The 25,915-nt window shown below is 40.7% G+C and overlaps 1 protein-coding gene across 2 annotated transcripts in view; it reads right to left on the reverse strand.

Annotated features, from left to right (window-relative positions):
• The window catches only part of LOC121527699 (dipeptidyl aminopeptidase-like protein 6), a 200,429-nt gene extending 174,813 nt beyond the window's left edge, over positions 1-25,616 (reverse strand). For both annotated transcript variants that reach the window (XM_041814726.1, XM_041814725.1), the window contains exon 1: positions 25,378-25,616. In XM_041814726.1, the coding sequence (XP_041670660.1) occupies positions 25,378-25,434 (57 nt within the window). In that variant the 5' untranslated portion in view covers positions 25,435-25,616. The remainder of the gene's footprint in view (positions 1-25,377) is intronic.
• Positions 25,617-25,915: the final 299 nt, after the last annotated feature.

A 25,915-nucleotide genomic window follows, 5' to 3' on the forward strand; every position in this document is an offset into this window, starting at 1 on the left:
GTATCACTCATGAATAAAAAAGTCCAACTGCATCCTGCAGATGATGGTCCCTGCCAGTGAAATTTTTAAAATGGTTTGACTTTAAATCGTCTGCATCAAGTAGGCTCTGAATTTAAGTATTTTCAGAAGATGAAGTGCCAAAATCCCACATTTCCATATCAGCAGAATAAAACCCAAAATCAAAGCTCCAATGAAGCTCCCTGCAGTGTTTGATGTCTGAAACTGTTGGACGCTCATTTGCTGGAACGCTGTGGAATTAGAGCTCCATGCTCATTTACCAGAATGAGACAAACATTAGCCGAGGCGTTTGATTCAGTTGCAGTCAGCTGTTAACAAAAGAAACGCATAAACAAGATGGTGACACTATTTACCAGATTAATATTATTTCACCCCCACTCACTTTGTCTGTTTTAATCTATGTGTGTTTTCTTTGCACAAGGCTGCAGCTACAGCGTCTCCATGGAAACCAGGCTGCCGCTGGGCGCTTGGAGTGCACCCAGCAAATGTCATGATGAAAGTCAGTATATCAGGGATGGGCACTAAACACCACTGAGGAGACATGTAATGGCTGCCAATATTTCAAGCGTGGAAAATCAGCAGGGGGTTGACTGTGTCGACTCTGACCAATTCCCCTCCGCTCCCCCTCTTTTCCTTTTTTTTTTCTTTTTTTTTTTTTTTTAAACCAGAGGAGGCAGGAGGGGATGGATGGATGCCAGCTCAGGACAGAGCTGACAACATGCCTGTCAGACTGATGACACAGACACCAGCTCCTCAAGTGGAGGGAGGATATTGCGAGCAGGGCCGCCTACTTTCACGCTCCCGTCACCGTAATGTGATGAGCTGTCACATTAAAATCTTGGAGTTGGTCAATCCAGGGCGCCATCAGTGGTCGTCTGCACTGAGAATTATTGCAGCCATAACAATAACACTAAAGGTTCGAGGCGATAAATGTCAGCAGGAACACTGGCTGGAAGACCGAGCCAGGCTTTGAAAAGCAAGTTCATTCCTCTAGGCTGGTGCCAGGCGGAGCAGCCAGATGCCAAGATTTGGGTGCAGCCTTTTGCTCCCCGCAGGCTACTGAGTGGCTTTATGTGCTGTCTCATCCAGTGATCCGCATCAATAAAGGAAGAGGGGAGGAATTTGTGGATCATTTGAGTCTATTTATAAGGAGAAGATACAACTCTGCAGATTATAACACCCTGCAGAATCTGTGAAGTGCAAAGTCTGAAACTTTAGAGCTGTTTTTCTTTGAAAACTCAGTTTGAGCAGGTGAAATTCAACCTAATACAGAGCCTTTCTCCTGTTTCTTCCTCTTCCATTGTAAGGCATAGAATTGGAAAATTCCTTAGTTATGAGTAGCATGACTTATTTGAATCTAAAATGCAATGAATGCAACGACAACGGCATACAACTACAGAGGAGAAATACAGAGTGGAAGAATGTCTTTGAGTTTTCTGAGTACAGAACAAGAATTCAAATTCAAACTTTTACTCCACTAAAGAATTTGTCATTTCCCACCATCCATTATTCAACCATGAACATGGTAATGTAACCTGGGGTAGGGTTGCTTGATGCTAACAAAAACCATAATCACAACAATTTCTATTATAAAGCAATGATTCCTCATTGATTGTACAACATCTGCATCTTTGCCTGGCTTTCAAATACTTAAATAGATATGTCTTATTACCTTCTGGGCATTTAATGATCATCTAAAAATCTCTGCATCAATACGAATTATTTCTGAAATTTGCAGTGCTCCAGAACCATCTTGTTACAACTATAAGAATGAGGTCTTTATACCTTTAGCATGAACTAGCAGATGCCCACTGATTTTTCTGTGCCCCTTTCTGGGCCGTATTGTAATTGATTTTCAATATCAGTGCATGTGTGTTGGATCAGTAGCTTTGGTGCTAACAGTTAACCTCATTGTGAAATTGGAAAGTGCCAACCAATTACAGGTCTGATGTTGAAATAGTTTAGTCGAGCCACTTTTAAACACCTTTTCACCCCACTTTCCAGCCTTTCTTGCCACTCAAAACCTATTTACACCACATTTTATTCAACTTTAAATGCTTTTTATCCAAAATTAACCCAATCCCCCCTCTTTTTTCCCACTTATAACACATTTTTGCCACTTATTGTCACATGTAACCAATTTTCACCACATTTTGCCACTTTTAATCAAGTTGTGATACATTTTTCAGCCTATTTTGCAACTTTTAACTCCTTTACCACCACTTTTTGCCACTGTTAACCCAGTCTTACGTTTTTTCTTCAACTTATTGCCACTTTTTACTTATTTTTTCCACTCATTGCCATGTTTAACCCAGCCATGCCAGATTTTGCAACTTTCAGCCAAATTTTGCCACATTTTTTGCCACTCTTGGCCCATTTTTGCCACATTTTGAAAAACTTTTAACTCCTTCCACGCCACTTTAGGCCACTGTTGACCCATATTCACAACTTTTTTGCCCCTCATTGCCACTTATTGCCACCCTGACATATTTTATTCTTACGTGTTACCATTTTTTGTGAGATTTTCTCATTTTTATCAATTTCTGACAAAAATATCTTTACATTCTTGGCCCACTTTTGCCAATTATTTTTTAAACTTTTGACTCCTCCAACCACTTTTTTTTGGAAAATTTCTGCAACTTTTAACTCCTTTACCACCACTTTTTGCCAATGTTAACCCAGTCTTAAATTTTTTCTTCCACTTATTGTCACATAATACTTATTTTTACCACTCATTGCCATGTTTGACCACGTTCTGCCAGATTTTGCAACTTTCAGCCAAATTTTGCCACATTTTTTGCCACTCTTGGCCCATTTTTGCCACATTTTGAAAAACTTTTAACTTCTTTCATGTCACTTTAGGCCACTGTTGACCCATATTCACAACTTTTTTGCCCCTTATTGCCACGTTGACATATTTTATTCTTACATGTTTCCCTTTTTTGTGAGATTTTCAGATTTTTATCAAATTCTCACACAAATATCTTGACTCTCTAGGAACATTTTTGCCTATTTTTTCTAAACTTTTGATTTATCCAACCACTTCTTTTGCCACTGATTGCTACATTTAACCAATTTTTAACAGGTTTTGCCTCTTCTCAACAACTTTTGAAACAATTTTGCCACTCTTGGAACATTTTTGCTACTTTTGATTCAACTTTTAACCCCTTTCCGACCCCTTTTTGTCATGTTAACCCATTTTAACAATTTTTTGCCACTTTTAACACATTTTTACCTTTTCAAATACAAGACACGCTGCATGAATAATTTGGATCGGTGTATTCTGTCTTGTTTCCCTTTATTCAGTTTTTTTTAAGGTTAATTTTGGGCATTTTTTGGTGTCTTTATTTGACAGGGGAGGATAGTGGATAGAGTCAGAAACAGGGACGGGGGGGGGGGCATGCAGTAAAGGGCCTCAGGCCGGCTTCGAACCCGAGCTGTCAGTGTACAAGGGGCATGCCTTAAACCACTCAGCCACCTGCGCCCCTCTTCTCCCTTTATTCTGATGAAAACATGTCCCATTCTTCTTATTGTTTTTGCATAATTTAAATGATCTCATTAATTTCCATAGTTTATTGACTCAAACAGCCTTCAACTTCACATCTGCACAGATTCAGGGATAATAAACATCTGATGGTGCTCCCACTGTTCTTGTGCAGCGTTCAAAGAGTTAAATAAGACAAAGCTAATGACATTCCCAGCTCACCTCAGATGTGTGTATCTCTTTGTACTGTCACACTCCTCCGACTCTGGCACAAACAACCGCGAGCAGCATGTCCAATGAAGCTGCAGCAGCCGTGTCTGCTAATTCACATCTGAGCCTACAGGCAATTACCTGCTTATCGTTCGTGACTAGCACTCGCTCTTCTGAATGTTTGTCACCGACGTGGAAATGGCGTAGAGATGACAGCGGGACCTGAGGGGGCCGACAGTGAACCTGGCAATGCTCAACGTTTCAATTAGAGGCTCGGCGGAACATGGCGGCTCCTGATCGGCTTCCTGCTCCAAGGCGCCGGGTCCCTAATTACTGCGGGTCGATAAGGGCGGAAAAGACGGCCTGAATGGACCGAGGCGAGGTACTGGTAGACGCAAGAAAAACAGAGATGAGAATGCAAAGACATGGAGGATATACAGATCCACTTCAGCTTTAAATGGTTCCAGACAGGCTGACAAACTCCTGGCAGTATGAGCATGATTAATTTGACATGTTTTGTATTTTTTATCAGTTCATAAAATGAAACCAAAGCCATAGTTTTATCTAAAAATGAATGTCCAGTAAGTGAACCATTCTAGAGTCTTTATCTTTGGATTATGCCTTCAGAATATTTTCTGCCTTCATTAAGACAGGACAGGGGATGGAGTTGGAAATTGGGGAGGGAGAGAGAGCAGGGAATGACATGCAAGTAAGAAGCCAGATATGAACCTGGGCTGTGTCAAGCAGTGTTCATTTCATCAACCAAAACTAGGACTAACTAGAAAAGCATTCGGAGAGTGCAGACCTCCGCCATTAGCCCTATCTCCCAATAGTGCAGAATCCTTTAAAAAATTCCTGGATCCGTCCCCATGTGCCCCCCAACACCGCATTCACTGATTACTCCCTCCCCAGTGGTGTGGAAACACAGTGAGGCAAAGCACTGGCTTCGCTACGGGTGGACTGTCATGGTGGAAACACTGCCTGCTGGTGCCAACAGATGCACTGACAGTCTCACCTATGGTCTCACTGGATGACTGGAAGTCATGGCAGAGGGTGAATATTCCTCTATTCCTCCCAGCATTGTGAGTATTCTCACTACAATTCGCTGTCTTTCTCTTTGCTATGCTCCGACTCATCTCCTCAATCGGGCGTGTGTCTTTCAAACTCTATAAAATCCAAAATTTTGAAGAGAAACACACCCACAAATGCTGCTGGGATTGAAGTTACTCATGTCCGCCATCTCCCGGTGTAAAGTGGTAACAGCGCAGACCTCCACCATTAGCCCTATCTCCCAATAGTGCAGAATCCTTTAAAAAATTCCTGGATCCGTCCCCATGTGCCCCCCAACACCGCATTCACTGATTACTCCCTCCCCAGTGGTGTGGAAACACAGTGAGGCAAAGCACTGGCTTCGCTACGGGTGGACTGTCATGGTGGAAACACTGCCTGCTGGTGCCAACAGATGCACTGACAGTCTCACCTATGGTCTCACTGGATGACTGGAAGTCATGGCAGAGGGTGAATATTCCTCTATTCCTCCCAGCATTGTGAGTATTCTCACTACAATTCGCTGTCTTTCTCTTTGCTATGCTCCGACTCATCTCCTCAATCGGGCGTGTGTCTTTCAAACTCTATAAAATCCAAAATTTTGAAGAGAAACACACCCACAAATGCTGCTGGGATTGAAGTTACTCATGTCCGCCATCTCCCGGTGTAAAGTGGTAACAGCGCAGACCTCCACCATTAGCCCTATCTCCCAATAGTGCAGAATCCTTTAAAAAATTCCTGGATCCGTCCCCATGTGCCCCCCAACACCGCATTCACTGATTACTCCCTCCCCAGTGGTGTGGAAACACAGTGAGGCAAAGCACTGGCTTCGCTACGGGTGGACTGTCATGGTGGAAACACTGCCTGCTGGTGCCAACAGATGCACTGACAGTCTCACCTATGGTCTCACTGGATGACTGGAAGTCATGGCAGAGGGTGAATATTCCTCTATTCCTCCCAGCATTGTGAGTATTCTCACTACAATTCGCTGTCTTTCTCTTTGCTATGCTCCGACTCATCTCCTCAATCGGGCGTGTGTCTTTCAAACTCTATAAAATCCAAAATTTTGAAGAGAAACACACCCACAAATGCTGCTGGGATTGAAGTTACTCATGTCCGCCATCTCCCGGTGTAAAGTGGTAACAGCGCAGACCTCCACCATTAGCCCTATCTCCCAATAGTACAGAATCCTTTAAAAAATTCCTGGATCCAGACGGTGATCCAGATCAGTCCCAAAATCTGATCAGTTCTTCCTTATGCCATTTCTGACATTTCCTGAAAATTTCATCAAAATCCATCCACAACTTTTTGAGTTATGTTGCTAACAAACAAACTAACAAACCCTGCCGATCACATAACCTCCTTGGCAGAGGTAAAAATGTTCTTTGACAGCCTTTTTTTCCATGGCAAACTACACTAGGACTAACAAAAATAGATCTCTGGTGACTAAAACTTACTAAAAGTAACTTCAGTTTTCATCAAAATGACTGAAACTAAACTGAAATGTAATGTAGTTTTCGTCAGACATTAAAACTCTGTGATATTTATCCACTGTGGGTAAATCTGTCAAAAAACAATGCAGCTGTGACTTTTCTGCCCAGGGACGTAGCTAGGAATTTTGGGCCCCCAAAAAGAATATTACACAGCCCCCCTTTAACTGGCTAGCCAAGCAACAAATGTTGCATCATTTTCTTGCAAATATATATGTATATTAATGTATTTTGAAGGATAATTTCCCCATTTATGAGCAATGTTTTTACTATGGTTACACTGAATTTATTTGCATTTTTACACCATTTAGACGTTTTTAAGGGAGGAGCAGAGGCCCCCCAGTATATATTTTATTCCATTTGATATGACTTTCAGTCTGATGACTGATTCATTTTGTTGCTTTTGATTCAATAATGACACTAATTACTAAGAAAAAAAAATAGATAAAAATATACTTTTCTTGACAGGCTCCTCAACGACCCCCCTCCTACTGTGGGCCCGGGTAATCAGTACTGGTATAATTTATACCGCATAACAGTTAGAAGCTAGGCTAGCCATTCAAAACTTAGGAGTACTTTCTTACTCTTAGTAAATAACTCTAAGTAATCCCCTGGTATGTCAATATTTTTCTCTTTTTTTAAAGAGGAGGTATTATACTTCTCCGATTTTTAAAACATAAATATAAAGTCACAATGTTGGGTGTCCATACTTCATGTATGCAAATTTTCAAACCGCAAGATAAACATATGTGGCAGAAATCTTGGAATTAGAGTGTAAACTGATGAAAACGGTTTGTTGGGAATCTCTCCGAGATCTTCCCGAGACGAGATTTTGATGGAGCAAACTGATGAGGTCATCACAATAGGATTTCCTGACTGGTTCATCCGTGAGGCCGGCAAAGCGGAACAGACCGCCCCCACAAGGCCTTTTAGCCATTTAGCCATTAACACAGTAATTAAACACTTACCAAACAGATACATCCTGCTCTATCCTTCACTGCTGCTGGTTTTCTTCCCCCTCTCTCTCCAAACTATCAGGATCAGACTCCGGGTCTAACACGTCCGGACGTATATCAAAATCCACCATATTTTACTCAGTCAGACCGGTTCATTCAAAGTTTACAAGTAGCCACAAACATAGCCACATTGGAGGGGGTGGGCACAAAACATTGAGTCCTGCCACTGGCCAGCCTCCGGAAAATTGGCCAATCATGAGGAAAGCAGGTCCGTGGAGGGGTGGGTGTTAAAGAGACAGCAGCGAAAACGCAGCGTTTCAGACGGAGGTTAAAATAAGGGTTTTTCAGGACGCCAGTGTGAGAACATGAGGAGTTTTTTGAGCTGTAAACCACGTGAAGCTACTACGTGGGTATCAGAGAGATGGTGTAAAGCCTTGAAAAAAGGTATAATACCCCCTCACATTAGATACCATTTCAGTCATTTTTGTTTTCAAATATGAGGGCGAAACCTAACAGCTAGCTTGCTGGTTAGCTAGTTTCCAAACCACATTGTTACAGCTGAGGGGGCTTTAGGTATATCTCCTCTTACCCAGCCTTCAAAACTGTAGTCTGCTGTTTAGATGTGAATGTTAATTCCCCAACTGTAAAATCAAATAGAGTAGGAAGACAAACAAGCCAATAAGCTATGTTAGCTTCCTCAAGTTTGCAACCACAGTAATCTGACCTGTTTTTCTTTCTCTTCAAGAATACTAACTAGAGAAACTGGATATATGTGCTTAAAAGCCACCTGAATGCAACCTACAACTTATTCTAAACAGAATAACTTTCAAAGGTTTGAGCTTTTTAAGAACTATTCCTGACTGCTTAGAGGAAAGACTGGAAAAAATGAGCTTGAACTTCTTCATGAGTTGCCTCATTTATGTAAATATGACCATAGATAAGCTGGACACAGCTTAACAGGAAGTTATGTGCATATTTTGAGCTGACATTCACAGCTTACAGACACAATTAGGGTACAACAAAGCAAAATACCTGCGGAGAAAATGCTGACCTTTTCCCTAAACGAGGCTCCTTTACACTTGGTTTGGAAACTCCTCAGCGGTTGTTTTCACTCAGGCACACAAACACACACATCTGATTTTCAACACCAGCTATTAGCGAGATGGAGGATTGTCGTGACATTTAGTTTGACCGTTGCTCCGAACACTGAATATTTATTGCTTTATTAAAGCAACTACCTCCCACACGTTATGAGCCATTTCGGCAAAAGAACGTTTAAATCATGACAACAATCATGATGAATCGCCGTGGTGGCTGCCTGGCAGGCTCGCCTCTAATCTCCACTTCTGACGCCAACATCACGCCGCTCGATTGTTCATAATTGCCCTTAAGATGAACTATGGCCAAAACATCGGGGGCATCCAATTCTCCTCTAAATCAATCTCCCATTGCCTCTTATCAGTCAAGGGCACTCTGCAAACACGAGGAATTGGCCTATCATCTATTTGCATTCCGAAAGTGAATTATCTTGTCACTCTTTGCTTTTCCAAAACCCATTTTGGCCACACAGCTTATCTAAGTTATTAATAAGACATTGTGCTGGAAAGGTACAACACAATTCTAGGAAAAAGAGAAAGAAGAGGTGAATAACCTGACACTGTGTGCCACTGTGTTAGCCCCACATTCACCAGGGGAAAGACAGATGTGCTAGAGAATCCAAACAAGTCTGATAAGTTTAAAGTAAAATCTGTATTGCTGGTACACAGGACAGTATCTAAACCAAGAAAAACTTGATAGACCCACACAGTGATCAATTGACTGGTCATTAGGGGGAAAAATTAAGCAGTGACAGCGTCCTTATTGCAACCTCCAGGTTCATACTGGACTGTAAGAGGTAAAAATGGCTTCATGGCTGGATGGTAATCATATTCAGTGAGCTACCACCTAAGAAGCTATCTTTAGACAGCTCTCCTTACTTCCATTTATTTCCACTCTACTTGGCTATCGATTTATCTTGCCATCATTGCTGCTAGCTTTGCACACCTTTTCTTTCTATCCACATAATCAGGGGTGAACTAGGGTAATAAATCAGAGTAGGAGTCTGACTCCATCCTAAGCTAACTAAGTAGGCTAATTGTGTCCCTTTATCTACATTTCACATTCAGTTAAAATGGCACTTTTCCCAGATGTAGTCAAAGGTGTCTGCCAGACAATTTTAGTCAGACTAAAGCCTGTTTCACACTGGGTTGTGAGATGTAAGTCTTGGAAGGGACAAAAGTATCCGGCCTCCTTACCAATAAACTAACAGGGACTGTCATGACATATTCAAATATATATTGTAATATGCAGAGCCCGACCGATTGATCGGCAGGGCGATTAATTGGGCCGATTATAGCGTGTCACAGATTAATCAACATCGGCCAGTATGTAGCCGATATATTAACCCTTAGAGTTCACGTGGCACTGATCTGTGAAAGCTCCCTGTTGTGCCTTTCTAATCATGTTTTCAAGCATTGGTAGCTCAACATTTTCTCGTGAGCCCAGAACTTTTCAGAGTCTCTGAGGAAAGTCTTGTCCTATACAACAATGCGTGACACAGTTCATAAAACGTTGATAACTTTTGAAACGTAAGTCATAGAAACTTACTCTTTTTTTTTTACCTCTGAAAGCTGACCATTTTGCTTGTTTGCTACCATCGATGTCTCCGTAGCTCTAAAGGACTTTGGTGACTTGTCGGGGTCTTTGGAGATGAAATCCACAGCGTTACATCCCATAATAAGTGTCTTTTTATCCGTTTTTAATCCATTTTCGATCATGTACTTTAACTTTCTTCAGTGGGCAGCCATATTTGTTGACATGCAAAGCATTGTAGGAGTTGTAGTTGACCAGTTATGTCTCTACTGCTTAGAGGGGTAGAGACACAGAAGTAGAGAATAAACAATGATAAATGCAACTGTTAATTCACATGTCCACAGTTATCTAAGATAAGACTATTATACAGCATTTCAAAGTCATCTAAGTTGCATCTTTGTAAAATAAACAAAAATAATATAAATATAAGAATTTGTGTTCATGTACAGTAGCCTATATATCCTGTGTATATCAATGTTAGTATTACATATATCGGCCAGTATATCGGTTATCGGCTTTTTTTAGCCCCCAGTATCGGCATCAGTCCCAAAAATCCCATATTGGTCGGGCTCTAGTCATATGTAGCCCCCCCCCCCCCCCCTTGCAGCTATAACTACTACTCTTCTTGAAGGGCTTTCCACAATGTCTGTAATAATGAGGACCGTGTTCGCTTTGCAGAGCCTATCTGTCGGTCTGTCTGGGGCTTTAACACAAGCTGGGTCGCCTCGGTTTGTTTTTAGCTCAGCACTGCAGGGATTTGGCTTAAACAACAGCTTGAAATGTGTTTTAACTCCTGATTCACTTAATAATTCCATGTTCAGTCCTAGAAGTGAGCTGTCGTGTTAAATGAGACAGAGATGTATGAAGAAATGCAGTTGTAAACGCTGCACTTTGCAGAAAGTCGCCGCTGCAGAAACTTAGTTGAACAATGATAGAAATGCTACGTCCAACAATTCCTTCACAATAAAAGTCCATAGCTGTTAATATTAATTGAGGGCTTTTATTATGAAAGCCCCCAGTGGGAAATAAGGTGTTGTCAGTTGCAGCTTGACTCACCTCAGCATTACAGAAGTGAAACCTAAAATTATAGGAGCAGTAGCACAATATTGACCACACAGAGATGAAAAAAACCCAAATATTTTTTTCATGTTATACTCAGACATGAATTCTGTATGCCATCACAGGTTTCTGCAAATAATTGCAGCCTTTCTGTGTTGATGTAAACTCTCCTTGCAGTAAAAAGGTGCAGCTTGCTCTTACCCAAGAAGAAATTCAGTTGGCATTTGTTACATCGAATTCATAAAATAAAAGAAAAACATGCTTTTACTTATTTTGGTCATTTGTGTTTTTTAAACAAGGATAAGAAAAAATAGTTTAAAATCACGAATCAAATTTTTTAAAAAGAAAATCGAGAATTCGACTTTTAGGCCATATCTCCCAAGCCTTTTTCTCAGCTGTCTGCAAACAGTTCCTCACTGGTAAATCTCCATAAGGAGGCAAAATAAAAGAGCAAGGTTAAAAACCTTAGCTTCTTCTACCCTGATTCTGTGGTGCTGCTGAGAGGTTGGCACTTCGAATACAGTATTAAAGTGGTCAAAGACATACATTTCCAAGAAAATTACCAACTTCTACAGAAACTTTCAGTACACTGAACCCTAATTGGTAAAAAAAAAAAAAAAAAAAAAAAAAGCCATGCTGGAAAAAATTGATCTTGCAGTGATTATTTCCACACTAATTGTGTGACCTGACCTTTAAACGTGCTACACAAGCAGACAATCAGCATTCTCCACGGTCTAATCTGTGACCATCCCATTGTTAGACTTCCTGGCTGATCAACACGCGACCTTGACATCTGTTTTGGCAACACATTTTGGCCTGTTTCACGAAGAACTCCATCAAATCAGCTTTTATTTAGAATCAGAAAGGAAATTATAGGGCTCTAAAACACCATCACCCAAACTGCTGGGAACTTCAAGACAAAAACAATCTTAGCAGGTGTTGTACAGATGATTCCTTGACATCCCATTGAGTTTTTGCGTCTTTAATTAACATCTGTTCAGACACTTATCACTCCAGCAATTCATCAGCAGGCCAGTGAGGCAGCAGCCTTACCACAGCGAGGTGAATGAAACAAAACACGGCTGATTAAAAACACACTTGTTTCCCTGATGTTAGACTATAAAATCAAAATGCATTAAAATCTCCTCACCAAGTTTCATCAGTTCTGCAATATTAAAAGCCGTTCCCCGTCTGGAAAGAGCACATTCTCGTCAGACTTTTTCCACTCGTCGATATTTTGTTTTGACTTTCAAGTCAGCATCTTCACATTTCATGCTTGAATTTATCAGCTCAGAGCAGACAGGCAGAGTTTTAAATAAACATTTGATCAATTTCTGACAAGAGCACATCCTCAGAAACCTTACTTTGGATTTATATGACACTGAGCGAACTCAGATTGCTAAGTACATATCCTATCCTAGAAGAAACATATGAAGAGGCAATAAACAAACAGGCTACTAGAAAGTCATGCACTTTCTTGAGTTTGAAAAGTTTTTTTATCCTCCAAAACTTGCAATATAAATCTGGGGGCTGGAGCCCATCCCAGCTGGCACTGGGCAAGAGGCGTGTCACACCCTGGACTGGTCACCAGTCAATCGCAGGGATGACACAAACAACCAGGCACACTCACACTCACACCTACGGCCAGTTTAGATTCACCAATTAACCCAACGAGGACAGAGGAAGCTGGAGTATCCGGAGAGAACCCACACATGCACGGGGAGAACATGCAAACTCGGTACAGAAAGGCTTTGACCAGAAAGCGAATCAGGAACCTTACTGCTGTGAGGCATTCTTCTGCTCAGCCCTTGTTTAATCTAATATTGTGATATAGTTATTTATTACTTTTGTATAATAGAAAACACATAAGATGAGGAACTTGAGGAATAATTGCATATCAAATCCCAATATTGGGGGAAAAAAATCACACTTAGATTATTTTCCCAAACCGTTCAGCCCTAGTTTGGACCTTGACAGCACAGAACGTGACTGGACAGCGTTGAAGAAATTCCCCTAAGTTTCCAGGAAAAGTACCCTGGAATATTCCCAAAAATCTCTGAGACACATGCCGGATAAAACTCCAGAAAGTTCCCGGGAAGTTTCCATAAAAAAAAATCCCCTGTGAAAAGTCCAGAAAGTAACAGTTATTTGTGAAAATCAAACGAATTTCTTTAGATTGATAGAAAAGTCCCACTTCATTCTTCCAGAGAATATATCAATAAAGTTTCTCAGAAAAATGCCAACAAAAAACTCCAAAAATGGTGGGAGAATTAGTAAACTGTCAATAAAAATTAAATAAAAATAACATGGAACACTTCTCAAACATTTCGGATAAACTAATTGAAAAAAATCCTTAATAACTCAGAAAAAAAAATATTTCAAGGACTTTTTGGTTTCCTTCCTGCTGCCAAAACTATGGAAGCCCATTTCCACCACCTTTTATAAGATAAAAAGTTGAAATTATAAGAAAAAAGTCAAAACTATGAGATAGCTTTTTATCTCATAATTATGATGTATTTTTTTTATTTTATTTTTTGCATTGCCTAACTTTCACATTTTATTTACATTGCAGAAATGGACTTCCATACAAAACCCAAAAATACAGGGAAAAAAAAAAAAAAAAAAAAAAAAAAAAATTCATAGACCTCTTTTCTTCTGACATTTTTTTTTCTTGGCAAACATTTTGGACCCATTGGAAACAGTTCTGTGACCCACCTTTGGGTCCCAGCCCAGATGTTGAGAACCACTGGTGTAGTTTCCATAGTAAAGATGGCGGTGGCTGGAGCACGATGGCCTTTCTCTATGTAGCTTGAACGGACTGAGTGGGGCCATGCCATAACTTTTGGAAACTCTAGTAACAAAGTTCACAGCAGAGCCTTCAGCAACAACATCCCTGCTTGAGAGTGAGGTCAGCCACATCTTCAATTATGCATCAGTCTTATTCTCAAATTCTGCTTACTCTGGGTCTGCTGTGATGCATGCATGCCATGTTCAGCTGAAAGCACATGCCCAACAGATGAGTTTATCCCCCTAAATTCAACAAACTCTGCACAGTGCTCTGAATGCAAGCACACTGATAGGTCTTTATTTGGTGGTAGCTATGTCAATCCAGGTAGAAGATTCAAAGTAGAATCAGGAAATTACAAAAAAACCCACAAATGTACCACCAGACTTACAATCTCAAGTTGTGAAGAACACTTTAGGTTGCTGCCTTAGCCATCAATGAAATACAGGTTCAACTGATCACTGATTTTGGCTCTGAATCCCTCAAAAGAGTCCACCCCCGCTCTGCTATGGGACGCTACCAAATCAATCTTAACTGGACAGACTGTTCTTTTCAGCTTAACCCTCCTAGCATCGAAGCCCGTCCCTTCAACTACATGAGCCTCTGAGTCTAACAAGTTCTAGAGACACAGAGAAAAAATAAACAGTAAAGAGGACAATTACTGGACTAGCTGGAGGAGGTGTCTCCTCTAAACTCTTCCCATTTACTGTGTGGGGAGCTGTGGGCTTGTATTACAGCTGTTCTGTGCTCCAAATGGCCCTTAAAAGCCACTGAGGAATCTGGACTTGGGAAATCAGAAGTACTCATGTAATTTGACACCATTTAACAGCTAACATCCATATGATAATGCCCCCCCACTTTGTTTTTTTTTTCAGGCAAGAACTCCTACACCGGTACAGATATGGACTGAGAACCTTTATTGATGAGCTCTGATAGTGTGAATCTTTTGGCGAATTCATACCTGAAAAAAGACAAAAATCCTGAGAGGATGGCAGCTTCTGGAGGTCAAAAATGTTCAAACTTACTTTTTTCCAACTCTAATGGTATTTTTAGCTCCTTTTTTTGCCTTATTTTCAATTCTTTGTCCCTGCCGGGGACTACAGATGGAAACCAGCCTCAGGCTAAAATCTGGCACATTTACATACCTATGTTCATCACTTTGCATTGCCCCCTATAATAAATTAATAATTGTAATAATAAAAAAACATCAAAGAAGAGACATGCAATGATAGGGGAAGTCTGACCAAGCAGATTTGACTATAGAAATCCTCAGTTGTAATCCTTGTAATGAGACAAAGATGGGGGTATTTGAGAGTAAAAAAGCCTGTTTTTAGCTGTAAATTAGTCCAAAGACTCTCGCCTCTGTAAGAGCATTACTGCCCCCCTCCCTGACCCCACCTCTCACACCTCGAGAACCTGCACCCTGTTGCTGTAATGAGGGTCAGAGGTCTCTCTCTCTCTCTCTCTCTGGTGCTGCGTGCTGCTGATTACCGGAAGACTGTTGCTGCTGCTGTTTGCTATCTCTGGTGAGCTGCCCTCTATCTCCGTCCTCTGTCCCTGGACCATAAGCCCTGCCGGCAGACCATCAATCAGGAGGCCACAACAGGACCTCACGTAATCACACTGCCCCCGCTATGTTTGTGTGTGTACATACAGAAGCTGCAATGTGTGCACGCATGCATGTCTATGTCACACAGCTGATTTTACAGCCCTATATGCTCAAAGCAATTTCTCACTTTGCTGGAGCTTCACGCCTCAGGAAAAGCCTCGGACAGCCAACATTTACTATTTACTGGAGTGACAGCACCAGTGGCAAACTGCTAATCTCATCAAAAATTAAAAGTCTGTCCTTGTTCATGCCTTGTTCAATTTAAATTCTGCTTTTTGCATTTTAGATGTTTAGAGCTGGGGTTTAAAGACACAACAAAATGATGGCAATGGATACGTGATCATCTCTGACTGATTCCAAGGACCCAAATTCCTCTCAGTCCTAGACTATTTGTGTTAGGTGACAGATTAGATTTAACTGGAGGTGACAACCGTAAGCCTGATGCCATATTTAATTCCTGTCTATGCATACGATTACTGAAAGATGCTCTAATAAGAAACATTTGGTACAGATGTTTCATACTGTGACCAGCAGTGATTGCTCCCCATCCCCTCTCCTTTGCTGCTCTGCTTTCACATCAGTTTTTTTAATCCCTGAGCGCACTTGCATTTAAATTCTGTCCCATACAATAGGTGATAGGATGCACCAAGTCTGTTTGAAAATCCACCAAGAAGAACAAATAAGAAGAAGCAACCATAGCAGCCAATAGGGTCGACATTTTTTAATGCTTTGTGCAGCAATGGAGTCCATACTGAGGATGATTTCCTTATTTTTGAGACGACCATCTTCCTACTTTCACACCTTATTCCTTCTCAAAGTCCGTTGACACCCCCACACAGGTATCCTGGACTAGGGCAGTGGTTCTCAACTTTTTCAGCCTGCAACCCCCATAATAAAGGTGCCAGAGACTGGGGGCCCCCACTGTACCTGAAGGTGGTTGAACACAGCCATGCACATTCAAGAATAGTCATGTAGTGACAAGGCCGTCCATAAAGGGGATAAATGGGTGAGCTTTCTGGTGCCCAGCCAAACCAGGGGCCCATGGAGGTCAACAAAACCATGGTCCATTGTAAGGTTAAGCTGTGATTAATCTTAAATCAAAGAAAAAATTATCTTTTTCATTTGTGTAGTCTTAAAAATGTAAATTCTGGGAGCGCAGATGGTCGATTGGTTTAAGGCGCTACCCATGTACGTGGGCAGCCTGGGTTCGAATCTGGCCGGTGGCCCTTTATCGCATGTCTCCCTCCATTCTCATCCCTGAGTCTATCCACTGTCCTTCCTCTATCAAATAAAGGCATGAAAAGGCCCAAACATAAATCTTAAAAAAAAAAAGAAGTAAATTCTCTTTGTTGAAAAAAAGACAAAAAAGAAGAATTAAAATGGGTTAAAATTGCTACAATTGGTTAATAATGGCAAAAAATGGTGGAAAAGGTGGGGAAATTGGATTTTAAAAGTAGCTGAAATGGGTTAGAAGTGTCAAAAATTTTATAAAAATGGCAAAAAAAAAGGCAAAAAAAAAAAGGGTTAAAGTGGAAAAAATGGGCACAAATAGCGGTAAAAGGGAGTTAAAATACAACTGGAATTGCGGAAATTTGGTGAAATGGGATGAAAATTTATATAAACCGGCCAAAGAGGGTTAACTGAGAAAGAAAAAATATACAGATATCGGCAGAAATTGGCTTAACTAGCAAAAGTGGGCATATCAAATGGTGAAATGTGGTTAAAAAAGGGAAAATTGGGCGTGAGCAGTGGTGAAAAAGGGGTTAATAGTAGCAATAATAGGTCAACAGAGGCAACATTAAGCTTAAATGGCAATTATTGGTTTAGAAGTGGCAAAAACAGGCAGATAATTATGAAAAGGGGTAAATTTTGACAAAATTGATGTAAAGTGACAACAGTTCAATTTAAGAAATATTCTTAGTTTCTTTAGGGCAACTGGAGACCCCCTCTAAGTGTCTCGTGATTCCAAAAGGGGTCCCGACTTCAAGGTTGAGAACCACTGGACTACTGGACATCAAACATAACGAGACGCTGGGGACAACCATATTTGGATCCAAGCCTGGGTCCTCTAACGTGAAACCACACCGAGTCTGTGTGTCCAGGTCTCAGTATGTAGCTTAGAACTAAACCTGTGGTTTTAGGGTCTGCTCCTCACCCATGTAGGGATGGGTATCCAAATCTGGTACCAGCACCAACATATCTGATACCAATCATACAAAATTAAAAGACAGATTTTGTTGCTTCATTTTGGTACCTTACTACCCCAACGTTATCCCATCACTCCAAACAAAAAACAAGAAATACAGCATGTTATGTGAAGAAGTTACACCTGCTTCCTTTAGTTATATGTTCATTTGGTACCCTATTATTATTTAGGATACTCAGACAGCTCTTATTCAGCTGTCTTTTACACCACTATTTTGTCTTAAAAATATCGATTTCAGCACCCGGAGGCACCAGCACCTTTTTTAAAGCACTGACTTAGCAACGGTATTGGAAAATAAACAAACAAAACCCAACCCTACTCCCATGGAGTTGTATTTTGTTGGGATGGTCATTTCAAGCAAAGTTAAAAATTAAAAGTCATTGACGATTCCGCAAAAAAAGTCAATGAACTTCCTGAACCTTCCTGAACTTGTTTGTGACAATCATTTGTCTGTTTTTCCTAAACTAACACTCTTTAACAAGCAATACTGTATTAAAAATAACAGAAAAGGCAGAAAATCTGCTCAGCTGAAACCTGACGGCATCATTTTCTTTTTCAATATCGCTGAAATCAATGACAATAACCAGTGAATTATCAGCTATTTTTGTTAGACTCATCATGTATTGATTATGAAAGCATCATGACAGATTTCCTGGGTTAGTTTTTCCACCACCTTGCCAGTACTGCATGCATACATGATCAGGGTACTGGTGGACCTTTGTCTGGCTCTGAGGGTGCGGCTGACAGTCTGCTGCTGATTCACAGCGGGGGAAGATTGTCTGTTTGGCACCATAATTCAAAGTGTCCCTCTCACCTTTTCTGTCATCTCTAGACAGGTGCAGCACACAGGGGGAGGCCACGGTGACACATGCCTTCTAAAGTTAGAGATTCTAATGATAAGAGCAGGAAAAGGCAACAGTATAAAAGCCTGTGATTGCATGCGATGATACAAAGCAGGTTGAAAATCAAGAAACATGAAGAAGCTTGCAAAATTCATGATATTTAAAGTCTGTTCTTCAAACCCTTGAAAATCCCGACTGTACATAACTTCAGTCCTGTTTCAGGTTTTGTTGTTCCCTCCAGTGTGCTGAAATTGTTTGGCTGATGAAATGAAAGCTGTTGCTACCTTATATTAACACAAACATCAGTCGTGGGATTTCCCTGGCGTGCAGGTATATTGCTTTAGGTGCTATAGTGCCATATATTAAAAAAGCAATGTGTCATATTCCAAAGTTTGAAAAGTTGGAATTTTTTCTACTAATCCACAAACTTTTAAAGATTTCTGATGCCTTGAAGAACCCCGGCATGTGTCACTGAGTGCATTGTTATTTTGCCCTCAGCTGTAAGAGGAGGTTAATTTTCATGTCAAACACTGAAATAAACAGAGCAAAAATATGTTTTACTAAAGAACCGAAGCTAAAGAAATGTTGATTCTTGCATTACTTATTCACACATATAAGGCTCTTTCTGCTCTCTGGAGATGGTTCAACGAATCTTCCCTCATTGCTCACTGACTGCTGGAGGATGAAAAGAAAAATGACAGAGTCTCTCTGCACTAGGGCTGGGCGATACCCACCAAAAATCATAGATTAATATTTTTCAGCTGAAAGATGATGCAGGATATACATCTTGAGATATTTTTATGTGAGGAAAAAAAATGCTTGTCATACTGGCAGAAGTAAAGACTTTAAGTTGATGTCAACATTTTCTACACTTTCAAATAGGGCTGGGCAATTAATCGCAAATGAGATTACATCGCAATGTGGCCTGCTGCACCTGAAATTTGTGACAAAATACCAGTTTAAAACTTTTTTTTTTTTATTGCAGCAGAGACATTATGCATTACATATCATACAATCATTTTAGTGGCATATTTTTGGAATAGTGGACAAAAAAATTCTGTTTTCCTCATTTTTGTATGTTTTTTTCTGTTAAATATGAGAGTTATATCAAAATGATCACTCCCTTCAATAAAACAGTTTATGTCCAATTTGCAAAATGAGTCAAAATCATCACAATTACCCATTTTTTAAAATTTAATTTAATCTAATATTGTGTTGGTTATAGTATAGAATAAATTATTGCTTGTTTTTGTTGGAAAATACATGAGATGAGAAACTTAAGAAATTATCACATACTAAAACACAAAATTGGGTAAAAAAAAAAATGCAATTCAATTATTTTCCCAAATTGTTCAGCCCTACACTTTAATATAATTCAAAATGATAAAAATTGCTTTTACTTTAAAGACCCAGTAAAGTGAAAACAGATCTGTGTTTAGGTTTGTTGTACGACAGGTCACTGTGTTGTGAACCCCCAGCTCAAATTTCAATCAAATAAAACATCTCTAAGTTTATAAAATTCAGCTTCAAAATCATGAAAAATTAGGCAGTAGAATCTGCTCCAGGATGGTGTGGGCGTGTCTGTTGAATGAGCTGAAGCCACGCCCACTCAGGAGCAATACGATCCTCTCAAATCAATAAAATGCTACAATCTGAATACAGGAAGGCATTCACACTACAAGCCAGCCCCTGGACCTTACGCTGACCTTAGAAGTCGAGACAAAGTCCATTTTCTGGCTCAACTCTCTGCTATGATGCTTTCAATGATCCATAGACCACTGTGGTTGATAGATTTGGCAAATTTACCTCACAATGAACAAAAAACAGCATTTATCTGACTTTTAACTTTCAGTAAAGGGAGTGACATCAGCTGGCAGCAGACTGGACTGACATGAACTGCTCTGTGATTTTATATCTTAGTGTTGGAGGGGCGGGGTCATTCCCCACTGAGCCCACATATTTGCCCCGCCCACGTGAAACCACGCCAGGAAAGAGGTGAAAAACTTTTATCTCAATCCTGAATTCAGTCACTGTAGATCTTAGTGTTTCCACATGTTTACAGCAACCATATTCCAACATATCTAGAGTGTTAAGACACAAACTTTGGATTTCACTTTACAGAGTCTTTAATAATCAGTGGTAACAAGAACTACAAGAGCTTAACCAATAAAGAGAGACATAGCAGTCTTGATTGCACAAATATATTATCAAATTTTAGAGAAGTACTTTGGACCATCTTTAGAGAGGATATAGGGAAAGATGATGCCATTCCTGTCAACGTGTGGTGATCCAAAAATAAGAGCTATGATAAGATAAGACCCAACAACAGTAAAAGTAAATAAATAGAAAATAAATATAATTGGAAACTATAATTTCATTTCATTTTTTTTTAATTCTATGTTTTTTTAATTTAGGTGAATTTATACCCATTTGACAACAAAAAAAAAGTCCTACACAACAAATATTGGACAATTTATGCAGGGGATCTCATGCACATAGTCTTAATTGCACAAATATGTTGGCAACATTTGGAAACATGGAGAAACCTTTGCTCTAAACCAGTTCAACCATCTTTACAAGTGTTGCTAATATATTCAGAATTATTGCCTTATTCAGACAGTGCTTACTCTCTCTTGGTAAAAAATACGCCTGAATATTGTGCCGTTTCATCACCTCTCATTAAAGTAATTGGGATTTAATCATTCTAATTAATATGGTGTCCTGTGATTGGCTAGCCACAAGTCCAGGGTACAATCTACCTGTCGCCCAATGAGAGCTGGAACTTGCACCAGCCCCCGTGAGCCTGAATGAGATAAGTACTCGATAACGGATGGACTGATGGATGTACATGGTATTAAAGAGTCTGAAAATGTTTGACAGTGATAATGACAAAACTTGCAAATGGTTTTGTACATTTTAGACCAGTGATACTCAACGCATGGCTCTTTTGTGATCAACAACACGTCCAAGAATTCCTACAAACAGGACTTACAAGAGGAGCATGTGTGAATTTTTCTTTCATCATCAAGTTTGACACCCTGACCTGACATCAATGACGTGAATCTTGATGCTAATCAACAGGGGAGCTTTTATCTTCGTATCGGCCAAGACAGGACAAGCGCCTCACTGCACAGTTTGCCATCCTGGAGGATAAAAATATCCTGTGGTCTCAGCTGGCTTGGAAAATTAATCACCCCAGAAATCATTAAAAAAGGAAAATTCTGACATCATAAATGATCCATTGCATGTTAAATCAATCAGGTTGTTTCCTACTCATACAGCAGGCTTTAATGTCAAATTAAACTGTCAACCTTTAGTTTTTGTCTGTATTTTTCCATTGGATGTGTGCAAGAAAGAACATGTAAGATAAATATCACTGATTCTTGAGAAAGGGGGAGGGAAAGGTTCTGAACTTAACTTTGTAGTTCTGTTTAACTACAATTCAATCAGGAACACTCTGCATACGTTTTACCACTTAACTGCAAAATGGATATACAGCTTTACTGCGGGGGAAGGCTCTGCTCAAAATATGCTCCCCCAGGTTAGTCAAGCATCATGCTTTGACTTTCCAGCATGGCTAGAAACCCCCATATTCATAGATACATTTATGGCAATGCATATGGAGTAAAAATAAAATAAAAAAAAACTTCAAAAGCATTAATCCATAGTAGCATAAATCTAAATATGAGGGTGCAGCAAGCTTTACGCTATAAAGAAGGAGGCTGGGGTGGAGGAGGCTAAGCTTTGCCAGCAGCAGCAGATGGTGCATCAGCATTAATGCAAGCAGGGATTAGTGAGAAGTACGTAGGAGCTGGGAGGCGATAGTTGCATCATCTGGCCGTCGGCAGGTCATTGCTGGGCGTATGACAAGCGTGTCCTGTATGAATCAATGCATGGCTTTATTACTTTAAGTGAAAGTGTGTGTAGGCCCACTAAAATGTATTTCATTTTCATGTTATTAACTCACGATAAATGTCAAGTTTTCACTGGTTTTACACTGGTGTTTAGTCTTAAAAGTTAGTTATAAAATGCACTATTTTCACTTTTTTTCCCACTCATCTAAAGTATCTTATCTCTCAATTGCCTGGTTTCCTAACTTTGTTCTATTTCACCAAACCAAACTAATCTTTTAAAATAAATTAGTTATTACTGCATGTAGTTTACATGGTATTTCAAGGGGACATATTGTGCAACAATCACTTTTTCAGGCTTTTCTAACAAAAATATGTGCCCCTGGCCTGTCCACAACCCCCTCAAATACCAGAAAAATCCATTCCCTTCCACCCTCTCTTTCTCCAGCTTTCAGAAAATGTGTGCTGAAACAAGCCATTCCCAGAATTTACCCTCATGACCTCACATGGGGAGTAAGCACCCGCCCCCAGGTTTGGGTGGCCCTCCCCACTTGGAGGAAAGTGCCGCCCTCCTCTCCTGATTTTCCTCTCAACTGCCAGCTGTGATGCTGGATAGCTCAGTGGGTTACTCTGCTGACTTTGGTCTGGGAGATTAATGGTTCAAGTCCAAGACAGGTCCTAAACTTTGGATAAAAGTGTCTGTAACATTGTAACATCAGGACAGCCACATCCATTTCCTGAGAGGGGTGGAGTCAGACAGATTATTACCATTTAAAGCCACAGACACAGAAACAGCTAGTCTGAGCAGGGCTGAAACAGAGGGGTTTCTAGACATGCATAAGTCCAATACTGGAGTGTTTTTTGTAGCAACAAGCTTCACAGGCATGTTTTGGAGACCTCTAAGCAATATAAACTTGTCTTAAAAGGGTAAAAAATGTCCCCTTTAGCAAAGAGGTGGGATAAAATGAACATGGGGTAATCAATTTTTTGGTAAATTAACAAAATCATCAACTGAGGTGACACTGGGGATAAAAAATGATTGCTTAACCCAGCTTTTAAACCACAAAAAATACACCTTAACTGTCAATTGATAAAGAAAAATGATAGAACGGAAAGGTGAAACCTATCTGTTCTGATTTACACCCATAGAGATTTATTTTTCTTAAGAAATTATTACATTCACACTCCGGTGGCTCTTACAATGGTATTTTTCAACAGTCTGGCTCCTAGGTTAACCCTTTACCTACTGAGTTTAAAATGGCGATTTGGACATATTTTGTAATTATGGCTGGAAGTTTGAAAGTTTTGGTCTCTTTTTTTCCCAGGAGTACTTGAACTTGACTTTTCAACATCTGGTTGATGATTGCACATATTTGGAATTGTCAGCAGTTTAAGAGAAGAACAATAAAAAACTGGTGTTTTGTTATGAATGCCCACATCATATGGTTGTGAGTACCGTATTGAGCCATATATGTACGCATGCCCACAATTCTCAGCTTTCCAACAATGTTGGAATTTTTCTGATCGGACAGACTTTGACGGAGTTATGGTAATAATACTACGGACATATAAAACACATCGCCAGCGCCGGGTCAGTAGGTAAAGGGTTAAGCAGGGTTGCGTAGCACAGCTTTAGACAGGGTGTACAAGTTTCTCAGCATTTAACCATCCACTGTCACCACTGCTTAACCCATTCAGCTGTCACTGGGTGAGCTGGAGTCATCCTGGACAGGTCGCTGGTCAATTACAGGGCTCACATTCACACCTACGGGCAATTTAGAGTCACCAATTAACCTAACGAGCATGTCTTCACTTTGTGGAGAAAGCCTGTGTATGCATAAAGGGGGAATGAATTTGACCAAGGAACCTTCTTACTGGGCAGCTACAGCTTTAACCCTTACGTCGCTGTGCAGACTTCAGAGAATAATATCAAAGTGTCTAAACCTGGTACTGTGAAAACATTTGATAACTGATACTGGTCTTGCAGTATAATTGTCTTCCCATTGCTTGTATAAGAGTCTCAGAGTATTTCATAGCTTTAGTTTGTTTTTTGTCCTCTGAAACATAGACCGATTTGTCTTTTTTGCCTAGGATATTTAGAAGCAGACTTAAGTGTGTGATGCCAAGGAATATGCCGGGTAATCGGCTGGAATTTCTTTCTGGAAAAATCAGCAGCAGGAAAAGTCCAGTTGAGTCCTGCCTGGCTGTGGCTGCTGTAAAACCGCTACCAAAATCAACTGATAACTGCATAGATTAGTACTGACTGGTTTTGGTGACTGGTTTATTGTGACTACCGTAACAGGAGCTGAAAAATACTGACACAGGATTTTTGGTCCACATGGTTCAGCCTAATTTAAATGTTTGGAAAGTTAGATTATTGTTCAGATAACCCACAAACTTCCATTCATTCCTGATGTGGTTGGGAATGAGTCAGGGTGCTAGATCTGACTGTTTTGTTGCCATTGAGCTCTCTGCTGTCAACGAGGTATGTTTTTTTGTCACTGGTTGAAACTGGTTCTCGTATTATTTTGACAAATCTTTAAGGCTGTAGCTCCTGGATGGCTCAAAAACCCTCCATCATCACTCACAGACTGCTGGAGGTTGCAAAGAAAACAGAGCGGAGCCACCCTGCACCACACTCAAAACGCAACAGTGTTCAGCAGCCTCCACACAGGAGGGACAGTTGAGCGCGTGCTTTTCAGGAGAGGTCACGCGCCTTGAATGCAACATAATCACAACATGATGACTCAAATTGCATCCATGTGCATTGATGTGACAGATCTGAGGGCCCACATGTGCAAAATCGAACCCAAGTTGGGCTAATTTGCGTGTCCTACTGCAAGGTGACGCGCACTGGCTGTAATGGAAAACACAAACTGCTCGTTGTGTCCCTGCGCGTAAAGTCACTGAATATTGATCGCTGCTTATTATTGATGATCACAGCCGAGCACGAGGCTGTGAAACCCTCCTGAACCAGCTAGGCTGCTTTCCTCTCCAAATATGAACGTGCATTACGGACGTGTTGAGCCAATTTATGATTTTTGGCCCCAATACGGCGTTTTTTTTCTTCCACACAAGCGGTCACAAAAGTCACCGCAGCGCTGCATGCAAACCCCATCCATCCCAAAACCAGCGCCACACAGGCTCACATGTGAGGGGGAGAGAAGTGAAAGGAAAGCCCATCGGTACCTGGTCTTGCTGTTGAGCCGCTTTCGATGGAGCGTTGCCTTCCTTCGCCGTGGTCATGATTCCCCTTTACGGCTGGGAGAAACTGTTGTTTCCCCGGCAGGAGGAAGAAAAGAAAAAATGCAAAGAGAGAAAGACACACCGGTGCAGAAGGGATAATCGTCTGGTACAAGGAACAAGAGGAAGAAGAAAAAGATGAGGAAGAGGGTTATTCACGGCGCCTGCAGGCTGCCAAGGTGTGAAATAACAAGTGGTGGAAGGACGCGCAGCTCGGGATGAGAAAAAGGCGAAAGATTCTCAGTGGAAGCGAAAAAAAGAGGAGGAGGAGACAGAATAAAGAGAGAGAGAGAGAGAGAGAGAGAGGGAGAGAGAGGAGCCGCGGATCACTTCTTTAAACGCTTGATGCGGGACTCTGCGTGAGCCGTTCAATATTCCACACGCGCGCGCTACGCTCCTACGCACACATACACATGCTCGGTTTGCAGCTGTGGGGATATCTGTGTTGCAAACAGCGTGAGTGGATGTTAATTAAAAATGCACG

The sequence above is a fragment of the Cheilinus undulatus genome, linkage group 19, assembly GCF_018320785.1.
Source record: "Cheilinus undulatus linkage group 19, ASM1832078v1, whole genome shotgun sequence".
Taxonomy (NCBI): domain Eukaryota; kingdom Metazoa; phylum Chordata; class Actinopteri; order Labriformes; family Labridae; genus Cheilinus; species Cheilinus undulatus.